Source organism: Heterodontus francisci, chromosome 14 (assembly GCF_036365525.1).
Source record: "Heterodontus francisci isolate sHetFra1 chromosome 14, sHetFra1.hap1, whole genome shotgun sequence".
Taxonomy (NCBI): Eukaryota; Metazoa; Chordata; class Chondrichthyes; order Heterodontiformes; family Heterodontidae; genus Heterodontus; species Heterodontus francisci.
Window position 1 is genome coordinate 16,559,979 of NC_090384.1, and position 21,087 is coordinate 16,581,065.

Here is a 21,087-nt window from a genome sequence, read left to right on the forward strand (position 1 = left end):
CAGGGAGAACTTGCAAACTCCACACAGACAGTACCCAGAATTGAACCCGGGTCCCTGGAGCTGTGAGGCTGTGGTGCTAGCCACTGTGCCGCCCATGACTGGCATCTTTGATCTTGGGATCGTCAGGAGAAGGTCAAGTTGGATCATCCACTTGGCACTTCTGTCTGAAGATGGTTGCAATTGCTTTAGCCTTGTCTTTTGCACTGACATGGTGGGGGGCGGGCCCCTGTTATTGAGGATGGGAATGTTTTTGGAGTATCCTCTTCCAGTTAATTGCTTAATTGTCTATCACCATTCACAACTGGCTGTGGCAGGACTTTGATCTGATCAGTTGGCTGTTGGCTTCCTTAGCTTTGTCTATTGCATGCTGCTTCCGCTGCTTAGTGTGCATGTCGTCCTGTGTTGTGGCTTCACCAGTTTGGTACTTCATTTTTAGGTATGCCTCGTACTGCTGCTGGCATGCTGTCCTGCACTGCTCATTGAACCAGGGTTGTTCCACTGGCTTGATGGTAATGACTGAGTGAGGGAGGTTACAGGCAGTGGTTGAATACAATTCTGCTGCTGCTGATGGCCCACAGTACCTCATTAATGCCCAGTTTTGAGCTGATAGATCTGTTCTGAATGTATCTCATTTAGCATAGTAGTGCAACACAACATACGATAGAGGGTGTCTTCAGTGTGAAGACTGGACCTTATCTGTACAAGGACTGTGCAGCATTTACTCCTACAAATAATGTTATGGACAGATGCATCTGTGACAGGTAGATTGCTGAAGGTGAGGCCAAGTAGGTTTTTCCCTCTTGTTGGTTCTCTCACCACGTGGCGCAAGCCTAGTCTGGCAGATATGTCCGTCAGAACTCGGCCCACTCAGTCAGTATTGGTGCTACTTAGTCACTTTTGGTGATGGACTTTGAAGTCCCCCACCTGGAGTACATTCTGTGTCCTTGATGCCCTCAGTGCTTCTTCCAAGTGGTGTTCAACATGGAGGAACACTGATTCATCGGCTGAGGGAGGGCAAGAAGTGGTCATGGTTTCGTCGCCGATGTTTAATCTGATGCCATGAGACTTCATGGGGTCCAGAGTCAGTGTTGAGGACTCCCAGTGCCACTTTGTCGCGATTGTATACCACTGTGCCTTCACCTCTGCTGGTCTGTCCTGCCGGTTGAACAGGACATACCATCAAGATGTTGATGGAGGAGTCTGGGACATTGGCTATAAGGTATGATTTGCTATGACTGTATCATGTCTAGTCTGCGCGACAGCTCTTCTAGTTTTGGCATATGACCCAGACATTAGTGAGGAGGACTTTGCAGGGTCAAACTTAGCAGCTTTCAAGTAAACTTCAAACTTTAAATGCTCCTTGAAACATGGGCCAGAAATAAAGGTACTGAATTGAGGGAAGGCCGATTTCAATATGATAAAACAGGATCTGGCCAAAGTGGACTGGGAACATCTACTTATAGGAAAGTCTACACCAGTCCAGTGGGAGTCATTCAAAAAGGAAATAGTGAGAGTTCAGGGCCAATATGTTCCTGTAAAGGTGAAGGGTAGAAGCAACAAGTCCAGGGAACCCTGGATGTCAAGGGGCATAGAGGATTGTATAAGGGAAAATAAAGGAGGCTTTTGGCAGATTCAGGGGGCTGAAAACAGCGGAGGCCCAAGAGGAGTATAGAAAGTGTAGGGGGGTACTTTAAAAAGTAATTAGGAGAGCGAAGAGGGGGCATGAGAAAACACTGGCAGGTAAGACAAAGGAAAATACCAAGGCATTTTATAAGTATGTTAAGGGCAAGAGGTAACCAGGGAGAGAGTAGGAACCATTAGGGATCAAAGTGGCAATCTGTGTTTGGAGCTGGAAGACTTAGGTGAGGTTTTAAATGATTACTTTTCATCTGTGTTCATGATGGAGAAGGAAGATGTCGGTGTAGAGATCAGGGAGGGGGATTGTGATATACTTGAACAAATTAGCATTGAAAGGGAGGAAGTATTAGCTGTTTTAGCGGGCTTAAAAGTGGATAAATCCCCAGGCCCAGATGAGATGTATCCCAGCCTGTTATGTGAGGCAAGGGAAGAGATAGCAGGGGCTCTGCCACAAATTTTCAAATCCTCTCTGGCCACAGGAGAGGTATCAGAGGATTGGAAGGCAGCGAATGTGGTACCATTATTCAAGAAGGGTAGCAGGGGTAAACCAGATAATGATAGGCCTGTGAGTCTAACATCAGAGGTAGGGAAATTATTGGAAAAGATTCTGAGGGACAGGATTAATCTGCACTTGGAGAGGCAGGGATTAATCAAGGATAGTCAGCATGGCTTTGTTAGGGGGAAGATCATGTCTAACAAACTTGATTGAATTTTTTGAGGAGGTGAATAGATGTGTAGATAAGGGTAAGGTAGTTGATGTAGTCTACATGAACTTCAGTAAGGCTTTTGATAAGGTCCCGCATGGGAGATTGGTTAAGAAGGTAAGAGCCCATGGGACGCAGAGCAATTTGGCAAATTGGATCCAAAATTGGCTTAGTGGCAGGAGGCAGAGGGTGATAGTCGAGGGTTGTTTTTACAATTGGAAGCCTGTGACCATTGGTGTACCGCAGGGATCGGTGCTGGGTCCCTTGCTGTTTGTAGTGTACATTAATGATTTAGATATGAATAAAGGAGGTATGATCAGTAAGTCCGCAGGTGACACGAAAATTGGTGGTGTCGTAAATAGTGAGGAGGAAAGCCTTAGATTACAGGACGATATAGATGGGCTGGTAAGATGGACAGAGCAGTGGTAAGATGGACAGAGCAGTGGCAAATGGAATTTGATCCTGAGAAGTGTGAGGTGATGCATTTTGAAAGGACGAACAAGGCAAGGGAATATACAATGGGTGGTAGGACCCTAGGAAGTACAGAGGGTCAGAGGGACCTTGCTGTACTTGTCCCTAGATCACTGAAGGCAGCAGCACAGGTAGATAAGGTGGTTAGGAAGGCATATGGGATACTTGCCTTTATTAGCCAAGGCGTAGAATATAAGAACAGGGAGGTTATGTTGAAGCTGAATAAAACATCAGTTCGGCCACAGCTGGAGTACTGTGTACAGTTCTGGTTGCCACACTATAGGAAAGATGTGATTGCACTGGAGAGGGTGCAGAGGAGATTCACTCGGATGTTGCCTGTGCTGGGGCACTTTAGCTATGAAGAGAGACTAGATAGGTTAGGGTTGTTTTCCTTAGAGCAGAGAAGGCTGAGGGGAGACCTGATTGAGGTATACAAAATTATGAGGGGTATAGATAGGGTAGATAGGAAGAAACTTTTTCCCTTAGTGGAGGTGTCAATAACCAGGGGGCATAGATTTAAGGTGAGAGGCAAGAGGTTTAGAGGGGATTTGAGGAAAAATGTTTTCACCCAGAGGGTAGTTAAAATCTGGAACACACTGCCTGAAGGGGTGGTAGAGGCAGGAACCCTCACAACATAGAAGAAGTATTTAGATGAGCTCTTGAAATGCCATAGCATACAAGGCTATGGGCCAAGTGCTGGGATTAGAATAGATGGGTGCTTGATGGCTGGCACGGACACGATGGGCTGAAGGGCCTGTTTCTGTGCTGTATAACTCTATGACTCTATGCCTGTAATTCTGTAGTACAGTCCAACTACAAGATATATTCAGATTGTTATCATACAGCAGTAGAGCTTTCCTACTTTTTTGTTTTGTCCTTGTCACACATTCCAGAACCAAGATAATTAAACAATCAAAGTCACCTCAAGTTACTGACTGCTTAAAATTTCATGTCCAGTACTAGAGATTTTCACACATTTTACAACAACCAGAATTTCACCATGGCTGTAATTGAAGTTCGGTTTTTACTACTTAATAGATCAAACAAACAAAATAATTCCAATTTTAATTAGACCAATATTTAATGAACCAAATACAGTACATCTTACAAAGGAGAGTAAAGCCACAGCCAGTGAAACAGAAACATTCACACAGGCTTACAAAAAAGATTAAATTACCTCATCTTTTTTTTTCTTCAGGTGGATTTCCAACATACTGTGGGGAAAAAAAATCACTGAATATAACTGAAAAAAGGTCAGTTTTCACAGTGAAATAAAAGTGTCAACATTCTAACATATTAAAAACTAAAAGGACAGAGCTTCCCCAGTTTCTGAACTCTAAAATATCCACACCAGCTTCTTCAACTTAAAATATAATCCAAAATTTTCTCCAATCCTGTGTGCACAATCTTTAGTTGAAATGAACACATTCAACAACCACATTCATACCTTCATACTTCCATACTTAGAAATATTGATACTTGTAATGAATTTAAATCTTCAAACTATATTCCCAGGTTTGGAGCCCATTGAACATCGTTTGAACCAGTTCAAAACCAAAAACATGATTCAAGTTTTTTTTTTATTTTTTATTCATTCATGGGATGTGGGCATCGCTGGCCAGGCCAGCATTTATTGCCCATCCCTAATTGCCCTTGAGAAGGTGGTGGGGAGTTGCCTTCTTGAACCGCTGCAGTCGATGTGGGATAGGTACACCCACAGTGCTGTTAGGAAGGGAGTTCCAGGATTTTGACCCAGCGACAGTGAAGGAACGGCGATATAGTTCCAAGTCAGGATGGTGCGTGACTTGGAGAGGAACTTGCTGGTGGTGATGTTCCCATGCATTTGCTGCCCTTGTCCTTCTAGTTGGTCGAGGTCGCGGGTTTGGAAGGTGCTGTCTAAGGAGCCTTGGTGCATTGCTGCAGTGCATCTTGTAGATGGTACACACTGCTGCCACTGTGCGTTGGTCGTGGAGGGAGTGAATGTTTGTAGATGGGGTGCCAATCAAGCGGGCTGCTTTGTCCTGGATGGTGTCGAGCTTCTTGAGTGTTGTTGGAGCTGGACCCATCTAGGCAAGTGGAGAGTATTCCATCACATTCCTGACTTGTGCCTTGTAGATGGCGGACAGTCTTTGGGGAGTCAGGAGGTGAGTTACTCTCCACAGGATCCCTAGCCTCTGACCTGCTCTTGTAGCCACGGTATTTATATGGCTACTCCAGTTCAGTTTCTGGTCAATGGTAGCCCCTAGGATGTTGATAGTGGGGGATTCAGTGATTGTAATGTCATTGAATGTCAAGGGCAGATGGTTAGATTCTCTCGTGCTGGCACTCGTGTGGCGCGAATGTTACTTGCCACTTATCAGCCCAAGCCTGGATATTGTCCAGCTCTTGCTGCATTTCTGCACGGACTGCTTCAGTATCTGAGGAGTCATGAATGGTGTTGAACATTGTGCAATCATCAGCGAACATCCCCACTTTTTCCCTTATGATTGAAGGAAGGTCATTGATGAAGCAGCTGAAGATGGTTGGGCCTAGGACACTACCCTGAGGAACTCCTACAGTGATGTCCTGGAGCTCAGATGATTGACCTCCAACAACCGCAACCATCTTCCTTTGCGCTAGGTATGACTCCAACCAGCGGAGAGTTTTCCCCCTGATTCCCATTGACTTCAGTTTTACAAGGGCTCCTTGATGCCATACTCGGTCAAATGCTACCTTGATGTCAAGTACAGTCACTCTCACCTCACCTCTTGAGTTCAGCTCTTTTGTCCATGTTAGACCCAAGACTGTAATGAGGTCAGGAGCTGAGTGGCCATGGCAGAATCCAAACTGAGCGTCATTGAGCAGGTTATTGCCAAGCAAGTGCCACTTGATGGCACTGTTGATAACACCTTCCATCATTTTACTGATGATTGAGAGTAGACTGATGGGGCGGTAATTGGCCAGGTTGGACTTGTCTTGCTTTTTGTGTACAGGACATACCTGGGCAATTTTCCACATTACTGGATAGATGCCAGTGTTGTAGCTATACAGGAACAGCTTGGCTAGGGGCGCGACACGTTCTGGAGCACAGGTCTTCAGTACTATTGCCGGCATATTGTCTGGACCCATTGGCTTTGTAGTATCCAGTGTCTTCCGTCATTTCTTGACATCACGCGGAGTGAGTCGAATTGGCTGACGTCTGGCATCTGTGATGCTGGGAACTTCAGGAGGAGGCCGAGATGAATCAACAACTCAGCAATTCTGGCAGAAGATTGTTGCAAATGCTTCAGCCTTATCTTTCGCACTGATGTGCTGGGCTCCCCCATCATTGAGGATGGGGATATTTGTGGAGCCACCTCCTCCAGTTAGTTGTTTAATTGTCCACCACCATTCACGGCTGTATGTGGCAGGACTGCAGAGCTTAGATATGATCTATTAGTTATGTGATTGCTTAGCTCTGTCTATCGCATGCAGTTTAAGCTGTGGCACGCAAGTAGTCCTGTGTTGTAACTTCACCAGGTTGATTCCTCATTTTTAGGTATGCCTGGTGCTGCTCCTGGCATGCCCTCCTGCACTCTTCATTGAACCAGAGTTGTTCTCCTGGCTTGATGGTAATGGTAGTGTGGGGAATATGCCAGGCCATGAGGTTACAGATTGTGGTTGAGTACAATCCTGCTGCTGCCCCACATAGCCTCAGGGACGCCCAGTTTTGCATTGGTAGATCTTTTCAAAATCAATCCCTTTTTGCACGGTGGTAGTGCCACACAACATGATGGAGAGTACCCTCAATATGAAGGTGGGACTTTGTCTCCACAAGGACTGTGCGGTGGTCACTCCTACCAACACTGTCATGGACAGATGCATTGGTGGCAGGCAGATTGGTGAGGACAAGGTTATGTATGTTTTCCCCTCTTGGTGGTTCCCTCACCACCTGCCACACACCCTGTCTGGCAGCTATGTATGACCTTTAGGACTCAGCCAGTCGTGGTGCTACCAAGTCACTCTTGGTGATGGACATTGAAGTCCTCCACCCAGAGTACATTCTGTGCTGTTGCCACCCTCAGTGCTTCCTCCAAGTGGTGTTCAACATGGAGGAGTACTGACTCATCAGCTGAGTGAGGGTAGTAGGTGGTAATCAACAGGAGGTTTCCTTGCCCATGTTTGACCTGATGCCATGAGACTTCTTGGGGTCCGGAGTCAATGTTGAGGACTCTTAGGGGAACTCCCTCCCTACTGTATACCACTGTGCTGCCACCTCTACCCTGCCGGTGGGAATGGACATACCCAGGGATGGTAATGGCAGTGTGTGGGACATTGTCAGGTATGATTCCGTGGGTATGACTATGAGAGGCTGTTGCTTGACTAGTTTGTGGGACAGCTCTCCCAACTTTGGCACAATCCCCTAGATGTTTGTAAGGAGGACTTTGCAGGATCAACAGGGCTGGGTTTTCCGTTGTTGTTTCCGATGCCTAGGTCAATGCCAGGTGGTCCATCCAGTTTAATTCTTTATTATTGACTTTGTAGCGGTTAGATACAACTGAGTGGCTTGTTCAGCCATTTCAGAGGTCATGTAAGATTCAACTGTGGTTTTCCGCAGGGATCAGTGCTGGGACCTTTGCTGTTTGTAGTATATATAAATGATTTGGAGGAAAATGTAGCTAGTCTGATTAATAAGTTTGCGGACGACACAAAGGTTGGTGGAGTTGCGGATAATGATGAGGATTGTCAGAGGATACAGCAGGATATAGATCGGTTGGAGACTTGGGCGGAGAAATGGCAGATGGAGTTTAATCCGGACAAATGTGAGGTAATGCATTTTGGAAGGTCTATTGCAGGTGGGAGGTATACAGTAAATGGCAGAACCCTTAGGAGTATTGACAGGCAGAGAGATCTGGGCGTACAGGTCCACAGGTCACTGAAAGTGGCAACGCAGGTGGATAAGGTAGTCAAGAAGGCATACGGCATGCTTGCCTTCATCGGTCAGGGCATAGAGTATAAAAATTGGCAAGTCATGTTGCAGCTGTACAGAACCTTAGTTAGGCCACACTTAGAATATTGCGTGCAATTCTGGTCGCCACACTGCCAGAAGGACGTGGAGGCTTTGGAGAGGGTACAGAGGAGGTTTACCAGGATGTTGCCTCTTCAAATCTTCACTAGATACAGGAGAGGTACCAGACGATTGGAGGTCTGCAAATGTTGTACCATTGTTTAAAAAATGTGCGAGGGATAGGCCAAATAATTATAGGCCAGTCAGTCTGACCTCAGTGGTGGGTAAGTTATTAGAATCTATTCTGAGGGACAGGATAAACTGCCACTTAGAAAGGCACAGATTAATCAGGGATCGTCAGCATGAATTTGTTAAGGGACGGTCATGTCTTACTGACTTAATTGAGTTTTTTGAAGAAGTAACAAGAAGGATTGATGAGGGTAGTGCAGTGGATGTTGTCAACATGGATTTTAGTAAGGCATTTGACAAGGTCCCACATGGCAGACTGGTCAGTAAAATGAAAGCCCATGGGATACAGGGGACTGTGGCAGGTTGGATCCAGAATTGGCTCAGGGACAGCAAACAAAGGGTAGTAGTCAACGGATGTTTTTGTGAATGTAAAGCTGTTTCCAGTGGCGTTCCACAGGGCTCAGTGTTGGGTCCCTTGCTGTTTGTGGTATATAGTAATGATTTGGACTTAAATGTGGGAGGCATGACTGGGAAATTTGCTAATGACACAAAAATTGGCCATGTCGTTGATAGCGAAGAGGATAGCTGTAGACTCCAGAATGATATCAATAGTTTAGTTAAGTGGGCAGAAGAGTAGCAAATGGAATTCAATCCAGGTAAGTGTGAAGTAATGCATTTGGGGATGGAAAATAAAGTGAGGGAATACACAGTAAACGGGAGGATATTGAGAAAGGTAGAAGAAGTGAGAGACCTTGGAGTGCATGTCTACAGGTCCCTGAAGGTAACAGGACAGGTAGATAGAGTGGTGAAGAAGGCAAATGCAATGATTTCCTTTATTGGCTGAGGTATAGAATTCAAAAGCAGAGATGTAATGCTGGAACTGTATAAAACACTGGTTCGGCCACAGTTGGAGTATTGCGTACAGTTCTGGTCACCACATTATAGAAAGGACATAATTGCTCTGGAGAGAGTACAGAGGAGATTTATAAGAATGTAGCCAGGGCTGTAAAGTTGCAGCTATGAGGAAAGATTGGATAGGCTAGTGTTGTTTTCCTTAGAACAGAGGAGGCTGAGAGGTGACTTGATAGAGGTGTACAGAATTATGAGGGGCCTAGATAGAGTAGCCAGGAAGGACCTGTTTCCCCTAACGGAAAGGTCAATTACCAGGGGCACAGATTTAAGGTGATTGGTAGAAGGATTAGAGGGGACATGAGGAAGAACGTTATAATCCAGAGCGTGGTGAGTGTCTGGAATTCACTGCCAGGAACAGTGGTGGGGGCAGAATTCCTCAATTCTTTTAAAAGGTACCTGGACATGCACCTGAAGTACTGTAACTGGCAAGGCTATGGACTAGGTGCTGGAAGGTGGGATTAGATTGGGCGGCTAGTTTTCTCAGCTGGCACGGACATGAAGGGCTGAATGGCCTCCTTCTGTGCCATAATTTTTCTATGGTTCTAATACAGACCCAGTTTCACCAATCTCCCTTCTTACGACAGTCCCACCATCCAGGGAACAAGTCTGGTGAACCTTCGCTGCACTCTCTCTATAGCAATAATATCCTGCCTAAGGTAAGGCACCAGAGCTGCACACAGTACTCCAAGTGTGGTCCAGCCAAGGTTCTATACAGTTGAAGCAAGACTTCACTACACCTGTACTCAAATCCTCTTGCGATAAAGGTGAACATATCATTGGCCTTCTTAATTGCTTGCTGCACCTGCATGTTAACTTTCAGTGACTTATTGACAAAGACACCCAGGTCCCTTTGTACATCAACACTTTCTAAAGTCTTACCATTTAAGAAATACTCCTCACATTTATTCTTCCTACCAAAGTGGATAACCTCATTCCATATTATATTCCATCTGCCACGTTCTTGCCCACTCACTAAGCGCTGAATTTTACACCGCCCCAGCGAGTCGGATGGTTGCGTGGGGCGATGTAAAATTGAGCGGGAGACTCCAGGAGGCCTTCCCGTCTCGCTTCTGCCTCCGGCCAATTTTACAGCGGGGGTGGGGGGGGGAAACAGCCCTTCCACCTGAGGCCACCAAGGCCCTTCAGTGACCACTGAAGGGCCCTCACCAGCCTCTATGGGTATTTTACTCGTGGCGAGTGAGCGTGCTGGGGACCTGAAAGGCCACCCAGTGATAGCTGCCGGCCTTTCCGCGCGCCGGGGTGGTGCCATGGCAGTCAGGCACAGGGCGCCCAATTGAGGGCCACCCCTGCCTCCCAACCCACCCCCAGGACCCAAGATGCCCTTCCTCCCCCCAACTGACTACCCTTGCCTTGCCAGCATCACCGCTCCCAGTAGCACTGCTGGGACTAAGAGCTGCTGGCCCGTTGATTGCCCGTTAGCTCACTGAAGCGGGACCTTCTCCCCCAAGCAGGTGGAAGCTCCACCTCGGAACAATTAATGCCCGGGAACCCATAATATGTGGGTCGGATCCCCGGGCTAGGTGGAAGTCTAAGGTAAAATCCAGCCCTAAGTCTTTCCAAATCCCCTTGAAGCCGCTTTGTATCTTCCTCACAACACACATTCCCACCTAGTTTTGTGTCATCCACAAACTTGGAAATACTACATTTGGTCCCCACATCCAAATCATTGATATATATTGTGAACAGCTGGGGCCCAAGCACTGATCCCCGCAGTACCCCACTAGTCACAGCCTGCCAATGCGAGAATGACCTATTTATTCCTACTCTCTGTTTTCTGCCTGTTAACCAATCCTTAATCCAAGCCAGTATATTACCTCCTATCCCACGTGCTTTAATTTTGCTAACCAACCTCCTATGGGGGACTTTATCAAAAGCCTTTTGAAAATCCAAATATACCACGTCCACCGACTCCCCTTTATCAATTCCGTTAGTAACATCCTCAAAAAGCTCCAACACAGTGGCAGCGCAGTGCTTAGCACCGCAGCCCACAGCTCCAGCGACCCGGGTTCAGTTCTGGGTACTGCCTGTGCGGAGTTTGCAAGTTCTCCCATTGACTGCGTGGGTTTCTGCCGGGTGCTTCAGTTTCCTCCCACAGCCAAAGACTCGCAGGATGCTAGGTAAATTGGCCATTGTAAATTGCCCCTAGTGTAGGTAGGTGGTAGAGGAATGGTGGGGATGTGGTAGGGAATATGGGATTAGTATAAATGGGTGGTTGTTGGTCGGCACAGACTCAGTGGGCCGAAGGGCCTGTTTCAGTGATGTATCTCTTTGTGACTCTAAGTTTGTCAAACATGATTTGCCATTCATAAATCCACGTTGATTATGCCGAGTCAGATCATTATTTTCCAGGTGTCCATTTATCACATACTTTAGAACAGATTCTAGCATTTTCCCAACAACTGATGTAAGGCTAACAGGTCTGTAATTCCCTGTTTTCTCTCTCCCTCCCTTCTTAAATAGTGGGATGACATTTGTGACCTTCCAATCTGCAGGAACCGCTCCAGAATCTATAGAATTTTGGAAGATGGTAACCAATGCATCCACTATCTCCATAGCTACCTCTTTCAACACTCTGGGTTGTAGAATATCAGGTCCTGGGGACTTATCAACCTTCAGTCCCGTTAATTTCTCCAATGCTAATTTCTTTCAATTCCTCATACCCCCTAATCCCTTGGGTCTCTAATTCTGGGAGATTTCTTGTGTCTTCGTCAGTGAAGACAGACACAAAATAATCATTTAGCTCTCTGCCATTTCTCTATTTCCCATTATAAATTTTCCTGACTTTGCCTGTAGTAGATTCACATTTGCCTCAGCCAAACGTATCCGTTTTACATACCTATAGAAGCTTTTACAGTCCATTTTTATATTTTTTGCTAGCTTATATTCATATTCTGTTCTCCCTTTCTTTATCTGTTTTCTTCCTCCTCCTTTGCTGTATTCTAAAATCCTCCCAATCCTCAGGTTTACTATTTCTGGCAATTTTATAGGCCTTTTCTTTGAATCTTATACAATCCTTAACTTCCTTTGTTATCCATGGTTGACTGCTGTTACTGTTAGGGTTTTTGTGCCTTGAAGGAATGTATAGATGCTGTAAACTATGTAATATTTCTTTAACAACTGTTGTTATGACCAGATGAGAAAGCTGTCTAGGGGTCTTCTACTGTCTCCACCTGGTCTTATTGTAACAGGGTTTGATTTTTAAACACACTGTGTTTTGAACTCTCCCTTTGTAAATCCTTGTTCACAGCTTTCCAATTATAAGGCAAGGAAATGAGCACAAACAGGCCTTCGTATGTTTAAAGAAGAAAAGTGAAATTTATTAAACCTTAAATTTAAACTCTAATACAGTTAACGCCTATGGATATACGACGTGCCCACGCTCGCATGCACACGCGATACACACATGCAAATAGGGATAGGAAAGAGCAGAAGAAAAATAAAATGGAGAAGTTTGAGGGGGTTTCTTGTTACTGTTCCTGTGTTTCCAGCTTGCCGTCGAGTCTTTGATTGTAGACAGCTCTTACTTTTTGTTGGGGCCCAGTATTTTTCTGAAACCTTGTTCAGTGTAGGAGACTTTTCTCTCTTGGGGTTCATATGTCTTCAATGGTTCCGAAGCTGGTGAGAAAGAGATGGGAGCAGACAGGAGAGAGGTGTTCTCAGTCCAGGAGCTAACAGCCTTCTGATTTTCAAACACCCTGTGGCAAGTTCAAAATTCAAATAACTCCAACAGTCAGCCATTTATGTGACCAAACCTGTCCGACCACACCTGTATGTATATTCGGCTATCTTAGCACTTAACCTGAAATGTTAGCCTTTTCACCTTCAACGTCTGGTAATCAAAAGTTCATTGTGGATTAACTTGGAACAGGGAATAGCTCCTTTATTCTTTGAAGTATTGTCTTACTGTCTATGGATATGCTAATATCTCTGTCCAGCCAAAGTCTCCACTTGTTTTTTTAAAGCAAGTTGTTTCTTCACCAACAACTGCTTAAAATCAATGTTCCTGTGGTGAAATTAATTTTCCTCATTCTTGGCAGCTATGGGGCTTACCTGACACTATCCATCGCCGATGTATTGTCATACCTTTTAATGTATTTTCCCAATCCACCTCAGCCAACTTGCCCCTCTTACCTACATAATTCCCTTTGTTCAAATTTAACACCCTGGCTTCAGATTGAACTACCTCACTTTCAAACATAATGTAAAATTCTATCATATTATGGTCACGCATCCCGAAAGGCTCTTTTACAACAAAATTATTAATTATCCATTTCTCATTACATAATATTAGATTGTTGCGACCAGGTGAGAAGGGATCTTGAGTTCCCTCTCAGCCTTTTCCTGGTTGAACTGTAACAGGGTTTAATTTTAGAAACACTTTTTAGCTCCCCCTGAGTGAATCCTTGTTCACTGCTCCAATTGTAAGGCAAAGAAATCAAATACGTTTTCTTAGATTTAAACAAGAAAGGTAGAAGCTTATTAATCTTAAACTCTAATCCGGTTAACAACTACGAATATGCAACGCAACCACACTAGCATGCATGCGCGATAAACACACGCGCAGATGGAGACAGAAAAAGTGGAAGGAATAAAGGGGAAAGGTTTGAGGCAATATGTGGTAGCTACAGTCCTTTGAGTTCAATGTGGAGTTGGTAAGTGAATAATATGGGGACATTTAGATGAAATAATTAATCAATCATGTATTACTAACAAACTAAATTCGGAGCTGCACAGACAACTTATCAGTAACGACTTCATAGCTTTAGAGCTTCAGCATACAGCTTATCAGAAATTAATAGTAGCCTATTCAGTGCTGTAGGGACAGCTTATCAGTAGAAATAGACTAACCAGCTAAAACCTACCAAGACAGCTGCAGCTGCCGAAGACTAACCCTTTGTATGACAATCAGTCCAACGTTCCAAGGAGATAGGGGAATAAGAAACTGCTTGAGGAGAGGATGACAAGGCAGTACCCCAATCAGGCCCTGACACCAAGAAACTGCAAAGTTTGTAAACCAATTGGGAACATAAAGGGGGTGTCACTGATTTGTAAGAAGAACTATAAGAAAGGCTTGAATTCCCTCCTCCAGCACGGAATAAGAGGGAGGAGAGCCCAGGTGTTGTTGTTGTTCGCTTTGCTGATCTTGTAACCACTAAGTACTACAATAAAGTTTCTTAAAGCTACAGTCGGACTTCGTCTCTTTTCTTGTAACCCATGAGATCATAAAAAACTGAGATCCAACAGTAAGCCTTACAATTCGTTGGGGCCCTAGTGCACGCTTCAACTTGTTTCGATGTCGGAGTCTTTCCTGTCTTGAGATTTACGTGTCTTCTGTGGGTCCGGTGGCTTGGGAGAAAGCGAGAGAAAGAGGCTTCCTTGTTCCAGCTTCAGTTTCATACTGCCTTCTGCCTTTCTCTGTGACACAATTCAGAAAACCCCAGGTTGCCCAGCAGGTTAGTCATGTGACTAGCTGGTTTAACCAATTCTGTTTGTGGATTCTGCCATCTTAGCGGTCATCCTGGAATGTGAACTTCTTCACCTTCAATGTCTGGTGATCAAAGTCCATTTTGGGGTCAGTGGATCAGGGAATAGTCCTTTGTCTCCACAAGCAGCGTCTCTTAGTATGCAAATGTACTTCCAGCCAAGTGTCTCGTGATTTTTTAACAAGTCATTTCTTCACTCCAGCAACAGTTGAAAATCAATGTTCATATGACAAAATTAATATGTCTCATTCTTGCCAGTTGGGGGTCTGCATGACAAGATCTAAAATAGCCTATTCTCCAGTCGGTTCTTTAACATACTGCTCTAGAAAACCATTCTTAACACACTCCAGAAACTCATCCTCCACAGCATTAGTGCTCATTAGATTTACCCTGTCTATATGCAGATTGAAATTACCCATGATTACCGTATTACCCATGCCACATGCTTCTCTAATCTCTTGATTAATACCAAGCCCCATACTACCACTACTGTTTGGTGGCCGATAAACAACTCCTACCAATGTTTGCTACCCCTTACTGTTTCTTAGCTCCACCCAAACAGATTCCACGTTTTGTTCTTCTGATCTGGCCTTCACTGTTTAAATTTTTCTCCTGGGAAAACAAACAATGTTTCACAACAAACTCTTTTTAAAAACACCAGACAAAATGCACACTATCTTTTAATCACTATCTTTTCTTGTGTGTGCATGCATGTGTGTATGTGGGTGAATGAGAATTTTTGTTCTTTTTGTTCAATAAACATTTACCTTTCTTTAAATTTGCGAGAAAACCTGTCGGTTGTCTGGTGATTGAACAGGGTAGGCGGTGGCATAGTGGTATTGTCAATGGACTAGTAACCCAGAGACCCAGAGTATTGCTCTGGGGACATGGGTTCAGATCCCACCACAGCAGAAAGTGGAATTTGAATTAAATTAATAAATCTGGATTTAAAAAGCTAGTCTAATGATGGCCATGAAACCATTGTCGATTGTTGTAAAAAAAAAACCCCATCTGGTTCACTAATATCCTTTAGGGAAGGAAATCTGCTGTACTTACCCGGTCTGGCCTACATGTGACTCCAGACCCACAGCAATGTGGTTGACTCTTACATGCCCTCTGAAATGGCCTAGCAAGCCACTCAGTTGTATCTAACTGCTACGAAGTCAATTAAAAAGGAATGAAACAGGACGGACCATCCGGCATCGACCTAGGCATCGGAAACAACAACGGCAAACCCAGCCCTGTCGACCCTGCAAAGTCCTCCTTACAAGCATGTGGGGGCTTGTGCCAAAGTTGGAAGAGCTGTCCCACAGACTAGTCAAGCAACAGCCTTACATCGTCATACTCATGGCATTATACCTGACAATGTCCCAGACACTGCCATCACCATCCCCGGGTATGTCCTGTCCCACCGGCAGGACAGACCCAGCAGAAGTTGTGGCACAGTGGTATACAGTAGGGAGGGTGCTGCCCTGCGAGTCCTCAACATTGATTCTGGACCCCATGAAGTCTCATGGCATGAGGTCAAACATGGACAAGGAAACTTACTGCTGATTACCACTTCGTGCCCTCCCTCAGCTGATGAGTCAGTACTCCTCCGTGTTGAATAGCACTTGGAGGAAGCACTGAGGGTGGCAAGGGCACAAAATGTACCCTGGGTGGGGGACTTCAATGTCCATCACCAAGAGTGACTTGGTAGCACCACTACTGACCGAGCTGTCTGAGTGCAAAAGGACATAGCTGCTAGACTGGTGGTGAGGGAACCAACAAGAGGGGAAAACATACTTGACCTCGTCGTCACTAATCTGCCTGCCGCAGATGCCTCTGTTCATGACAGTATTGGTAGGAGTGACCACCGCACAGTTGTTGTGGAGACGAAGTCCTGCCTTCACATTGAGGATACCCTCCATCGTGTTGTGTGGCACTACCACCATGCTAAATGGGATAGATTTCGAACAGATCTAGCAATGCAAAACTGGGCATCCATGAGGCGCTGTGGACCATCAGCAGCAGCAGAGTTGTACTCGACTATAATCTGTAACCTCATGGCCCAGAATATCCCCCACTCTACCATTGCCATCGAGCCAGGAGACCAACCCTGGTTCAATGAAGAGTGCAGGAGAGCATGTCAGGAGCAGCACCAGGCATACCTCAAAATGAGGTGTCAACCTGGTGAAGCTTACAACACAGGACTATCTGCGTGCCAAACTGCGTAAGCAGCATGCAATAGACAGACCTAAGTGATCCCATAACCAACAGATCAGATCTAAGCTCTGCAGTCCTGCCACATCCAGTCGTGAATGGTGGTGGACAATTAAACAACTAACTGGAGGAGGTGGCTCCAAAAATATCCCCATCCTCAATGATAGGGGAGCCCAGCACATTAGTGCGAAAGATGAGGCTGAAGTATTTGCAACAATTGTCAGCCTGAAGTGCCGAGTTGATGATCATCTCAGCCTCCTCCTGAAGTCCCCAGCATCACAGATGCCAGACTTCAGCCAATTCGATTCACTCTGCGTGATATAAGGAAACGACTGAAGGCACTGGATACTGCAAAGGCTATGGGCCGTCCAATATACCGGCGATAGTACTGAAGACCTGTGCTCCAGAACTTGCCGCGCCCCTGGCCAAGCTGTTCCAGTACAGCTACAACACTGGCATCTACCCTGCAATGTGGAAAATTGCCCAGGTATGTCCTGTACACAAAAAATAGGACAAGTCCAACCCGGCCAATTATCGCCCCATCAGCCTACTCTCAATCATCAGTTAAGTGATGGAAGGTGTCATCAACAGTGCCATCAAGCGGCACTTGCTGAGCAATAACCTACTCAGTGACGCTGAGTTTGGGTTACGCCAGGGCCACTCAGCTCCTGACCTCATTTGAGCCTTGGTTCAAACATGGGCAAAAGAGCTGAACTCAAGAGGTGAGGTCAGAGTGACTGCCCTTGACATCAAGGCAGCATTTGACCGAGTATGGCATCAAGGAACCCGAGCAAAACTGAGATCAATGGGAATCAGGATGAAAACCCCCCTCTGGTTGGAGTCATACCGAGTGCAAAGGAAGATGGTTGCGCTTGTTGGAGGTCAATCATCTGAGCTCCAGAACATCACTGCAGGTGTTCCTCAGAGTAGTGTCCTAGGCCCAACCATCTTCAGCTGCTTCATCAATGACCTTCCTTCAATCATAAGGTCAGAAGTGGGGATGTTCGCTGATGATTGCACAATGTTCAGCACCATTCGCGACTCCTCAAATACTGAAGCAGTCCGTGTAGAAATGCAGCAAGACCTGGACAATATCCAGGCTTGGGCTGATAAGTGGCAAGTAACATGTGCGCCACACGAGTGCCAACTAATGTTCATCTCCAACAAAAGAGAATCTAACCATCTCCCCTTGACAATCACTGGCATTACCATCGCTGAATCCCCCATTATCAACATCCTAGGAGCTATCATTGACCAGAAACTGAACTGGAGTAGCCATATAAATACCGTGGCTACAAGAGCAGGTCAGAGGCTAGGAATCCTGTGGCGAGGAACTCACCTCCTGACTTCCCGAAGCCTGTCTGCCATCTACAAGGCAGAAGTCAGGAGTGTGATGGAATACTCTCCACTTGCTTGGATGGGTGCAGCTCCAACAACACTCAAGAAGCTCGACACCATCCAGAACAAAGCAGCTTGCTTGATTGGCACCCCATCTACAAACATTCACTCACTCCACCACCGACACACAGCGGCAGCAGTGTGTACCATCTATAAGATGCTCTGCAGCAATGCACCAAAGCTCCTTAGACAGCACCTTCCAAACCTGCGACCTCTACCAACTCGAAGGACAAGGGCAGCAAATGCATGGGAACACCACCACCTGCAAATTCCCCTCCAAGTCACACACCATCCTGACTTGGAACTATATCGCCGTTCCTTCACTGTCGCTGGGTCAAAATCCTGGAACTCCCTTCCTCGCAGCACTGTGGGTGTACCTACCCAACATGGACTGCAGTGGTTCAAGAAGGCAGCTCACCACCACCTTCTCATAGGCAATTAGGGATGGGCAATAAATGCTGGCCTGGCCAGCAATGCCCACATGCCATGAATGATTAAAAAAAAATTAAAGTGCTCAGGGTTAAAATGCAATTCTAATTAAAATACTGTCTGCGGTCAGTTGAGAGGTGAAAAGGGAAACCACCCCTACTTGTCTGTAACACCTTAATCTAAAGAAGCAATCCTTACCTTAGGCCCAGTCTCACAGTACTTCCCATGCTCAGCAGAAAGCTTGTTTAACTCATTGTATGCTGATCCTACAAACAGCCCAGGACAGTGAGGTAAGATTAGATTAGATTAGAGATACAGCACTGAAACAGGCCCTTCGGCCCACCGAGTCTGTGCCGACCATCAACCACCCATTTATACTAATCCTACACTAATCCCATATACCTACCAAACATCCCCACCTGTCCCTCTATTTCCCTACCACCTACCTATACTAGTGACAATTTATAATGGCCAATTTACCTACCAACCTGCAAGTCTTTTGGCTTGTGGGAGGAAACCGGAGCACCCGGAGGAAACCCACGCAGACACAGGGAGAACTTGCAAACTCCGCACAGGCAGTACCCGGAATCGAACCCGGGTCCCTGGAGCTGTGAGGCTGCGGTGCTAACCACTGCGCCACTGTGCCGCCCAAGCAGATAGCCTGAACGCTAATTCCCACACCATGCATCTGTGGCCTTGTCATTAATGCACAAGAGAAAGGAAGCGCTGGTAAGGAACATGGAGAATCCCAGGTGAACTTCTGGGGTTCTTCTGACAATACACTGGAGCTTGCTTACTGCATTAAGGTCAGTTCTGCTCACCTAATCCTGTTTGGCATTTTCCTGGTCTTGACCGTGCTATCAGGCAGATGTGGCAGGAGCTTGGTATGCTATTTTATAGGGAGGCAAGGCAACAGCATTTAGGGAACCCAGTCATAAAGTAGTTCAACAATCTGTGCTAATTTGTGAAATGCACAGCAGGTCCAACAGCATCTGGACGAACAAACCACTTTAACACTTTTTTGGGACAATTTTAGGTTTTGCTGAAGCGTTAATTTTTCAGATGTTGGTGTGCATTTTGAACACTTCCTGTTCTCTTCAATTTGCAGTATTCCTTTTTGTCTCCTGTGTAGGGAAGTGTTTGGGTTGTGTTGTTTCCTGTGTTATGAGTTGCATATTCATGTTCCAGGGATACTATGGATTGTGCAAAGCAGAGTGCTGCTCTGTGTCTTTTGCGGTTGTATAGGACATCGCCAGATCTGGTCCCCATGGGAGAATGGACATCACGGGTGGTTCACCTTCTGAATGACCAGCACCTGGTAACACAATTCATGATTTCTTTCCAATAATGTACATTCATTGAAGAATCATTATGCTTTTTCTGACTGCTCTATGCCTCCTCCATCCAGGGTGTTGTAACTGCTGCTACAAGTCTGATCAACATACTTGCGCAGAAGAATCCTGAAGAGTTTAAAACATGTGTTTCCTTGGCAGTTTCAAGGTTAAGTCGGGTAATGTTCTTTTGCTGTGTTCATGTGTAGCACTTCAGTGTCAGCTATTGTGAATGAGAAATGTAAAATAAAGAAAGCACAACTGCATATATCCTACAGGGAGTATAGTTTAGTGTGGAAATGTGAATCATGTAGGATGGCATATGCTTTAGTGTGGGAACATGAATTCTGTAGGGCAGGGTATCATTTAGCATGAGGTCATGATTCCTATCGGGCAAGGTATTGTTTCGTGTGGAAACATGAATCCTATAGGGCAGGTATAGTTTAGTGCGGGAATTGATCTAGTATCAGCTGCCTGTTGCGGAAGAGAGTTCCAAACTTCTACCACTCTTTGTGTGAAGAAGTGTTTACTAATTTCACTCATGAAAGGTCTGGCTGTAATTTTTATGGCGATATGCCCAGTCCGAGACTTCCCAACAGGCAGAACTAGTTTCTCCCAATCTACCCATCTTCCCTGTGATGTCTTAAAAACTTGGATCAAATCATTCCTTAACCTTCTAAATGCCATAGAGTACAACCCTGGTTTGTTTCATCTCTCCTCGTAGCTTTGCCCTTAGTGTCCAGGTATCATTCTAGTAAACCTCTGCTGCGTTCCCTCCCAGGCCAATATATCCTTCCTAAGGTGTGGTGTCCAGAACTGCTCACAGTCTGTGGTCTAACCAGGGCTTTTTTTTAATTCATTCATGGGATGTGGGCATCACTGGCCAGGCCAGCATTTATTGCCCAACCCTAAGTGCCCTTGAGAAGGTGGTGGTGAGCTGCCTTCTTGAACCGTTGCAGTCCGTGTGTGGTAGGTACACCCATAATGCTGTTAGGAAGTGAGTTCCAGGATTTTGACCCAACGATCATAAAGGAACGGCAATATAGTTCCAAGTCAGGATGGTGTGTGACTTGGAGGGGAACTTGCAGGTGGTGGTGTTCCCAAGCATTTGCTGCCCTTGTCCTTCTAGTTGGTTGAGGTCGCGGTTTTGGAAGGTGCTGTCTAAGGAGCCTTGGTGTATTGCTGCAGTGCATCTTGTAGACGGTACACACTGCTGCCGCTGTGCGTTGATGGTGGAGGGAGTGAATGTTTGTGAATGGGGCACCAGTCAAGCGGGCTGCTTTGTCCTGGATGGTGTCGAGCTTCTTGAGTGTTGTTGGAGCTGCACCCATCCAGGCTTTGTA

At 45.7% G+C, this 21,087-nt stretch overlaps 1 protein-coding gene across 3 annotated transcripts in view; it reads left to right on the forward strand.

Moving 5' to 3' along the window:
• LOC137377249 (AP-2 complex subunit alpha-2-like) overlaps positions 1-21,087 on the forward strand; it is a 203,427-nt gene that overhangs the window by 91,189 nt on the left and 91,151 nt on the right. For all 3 annotated transcript variants that reach the window (XM_068046789.1, XM_068046791.1, XM_068046792.1), the window contains 2 exons: positions 19,602-19,731; positions 19,822-19,923. In XM_068046789.1, coding sequence (XP_067902890.1) covers positions 19,602-19,731; positions 19,822-19,923 — 232 coding nt within the window. The remainder of the gene's footprint in view (positions 1-19,601; positions 19,732-19,821; positions 19,924-21,087) is intronic.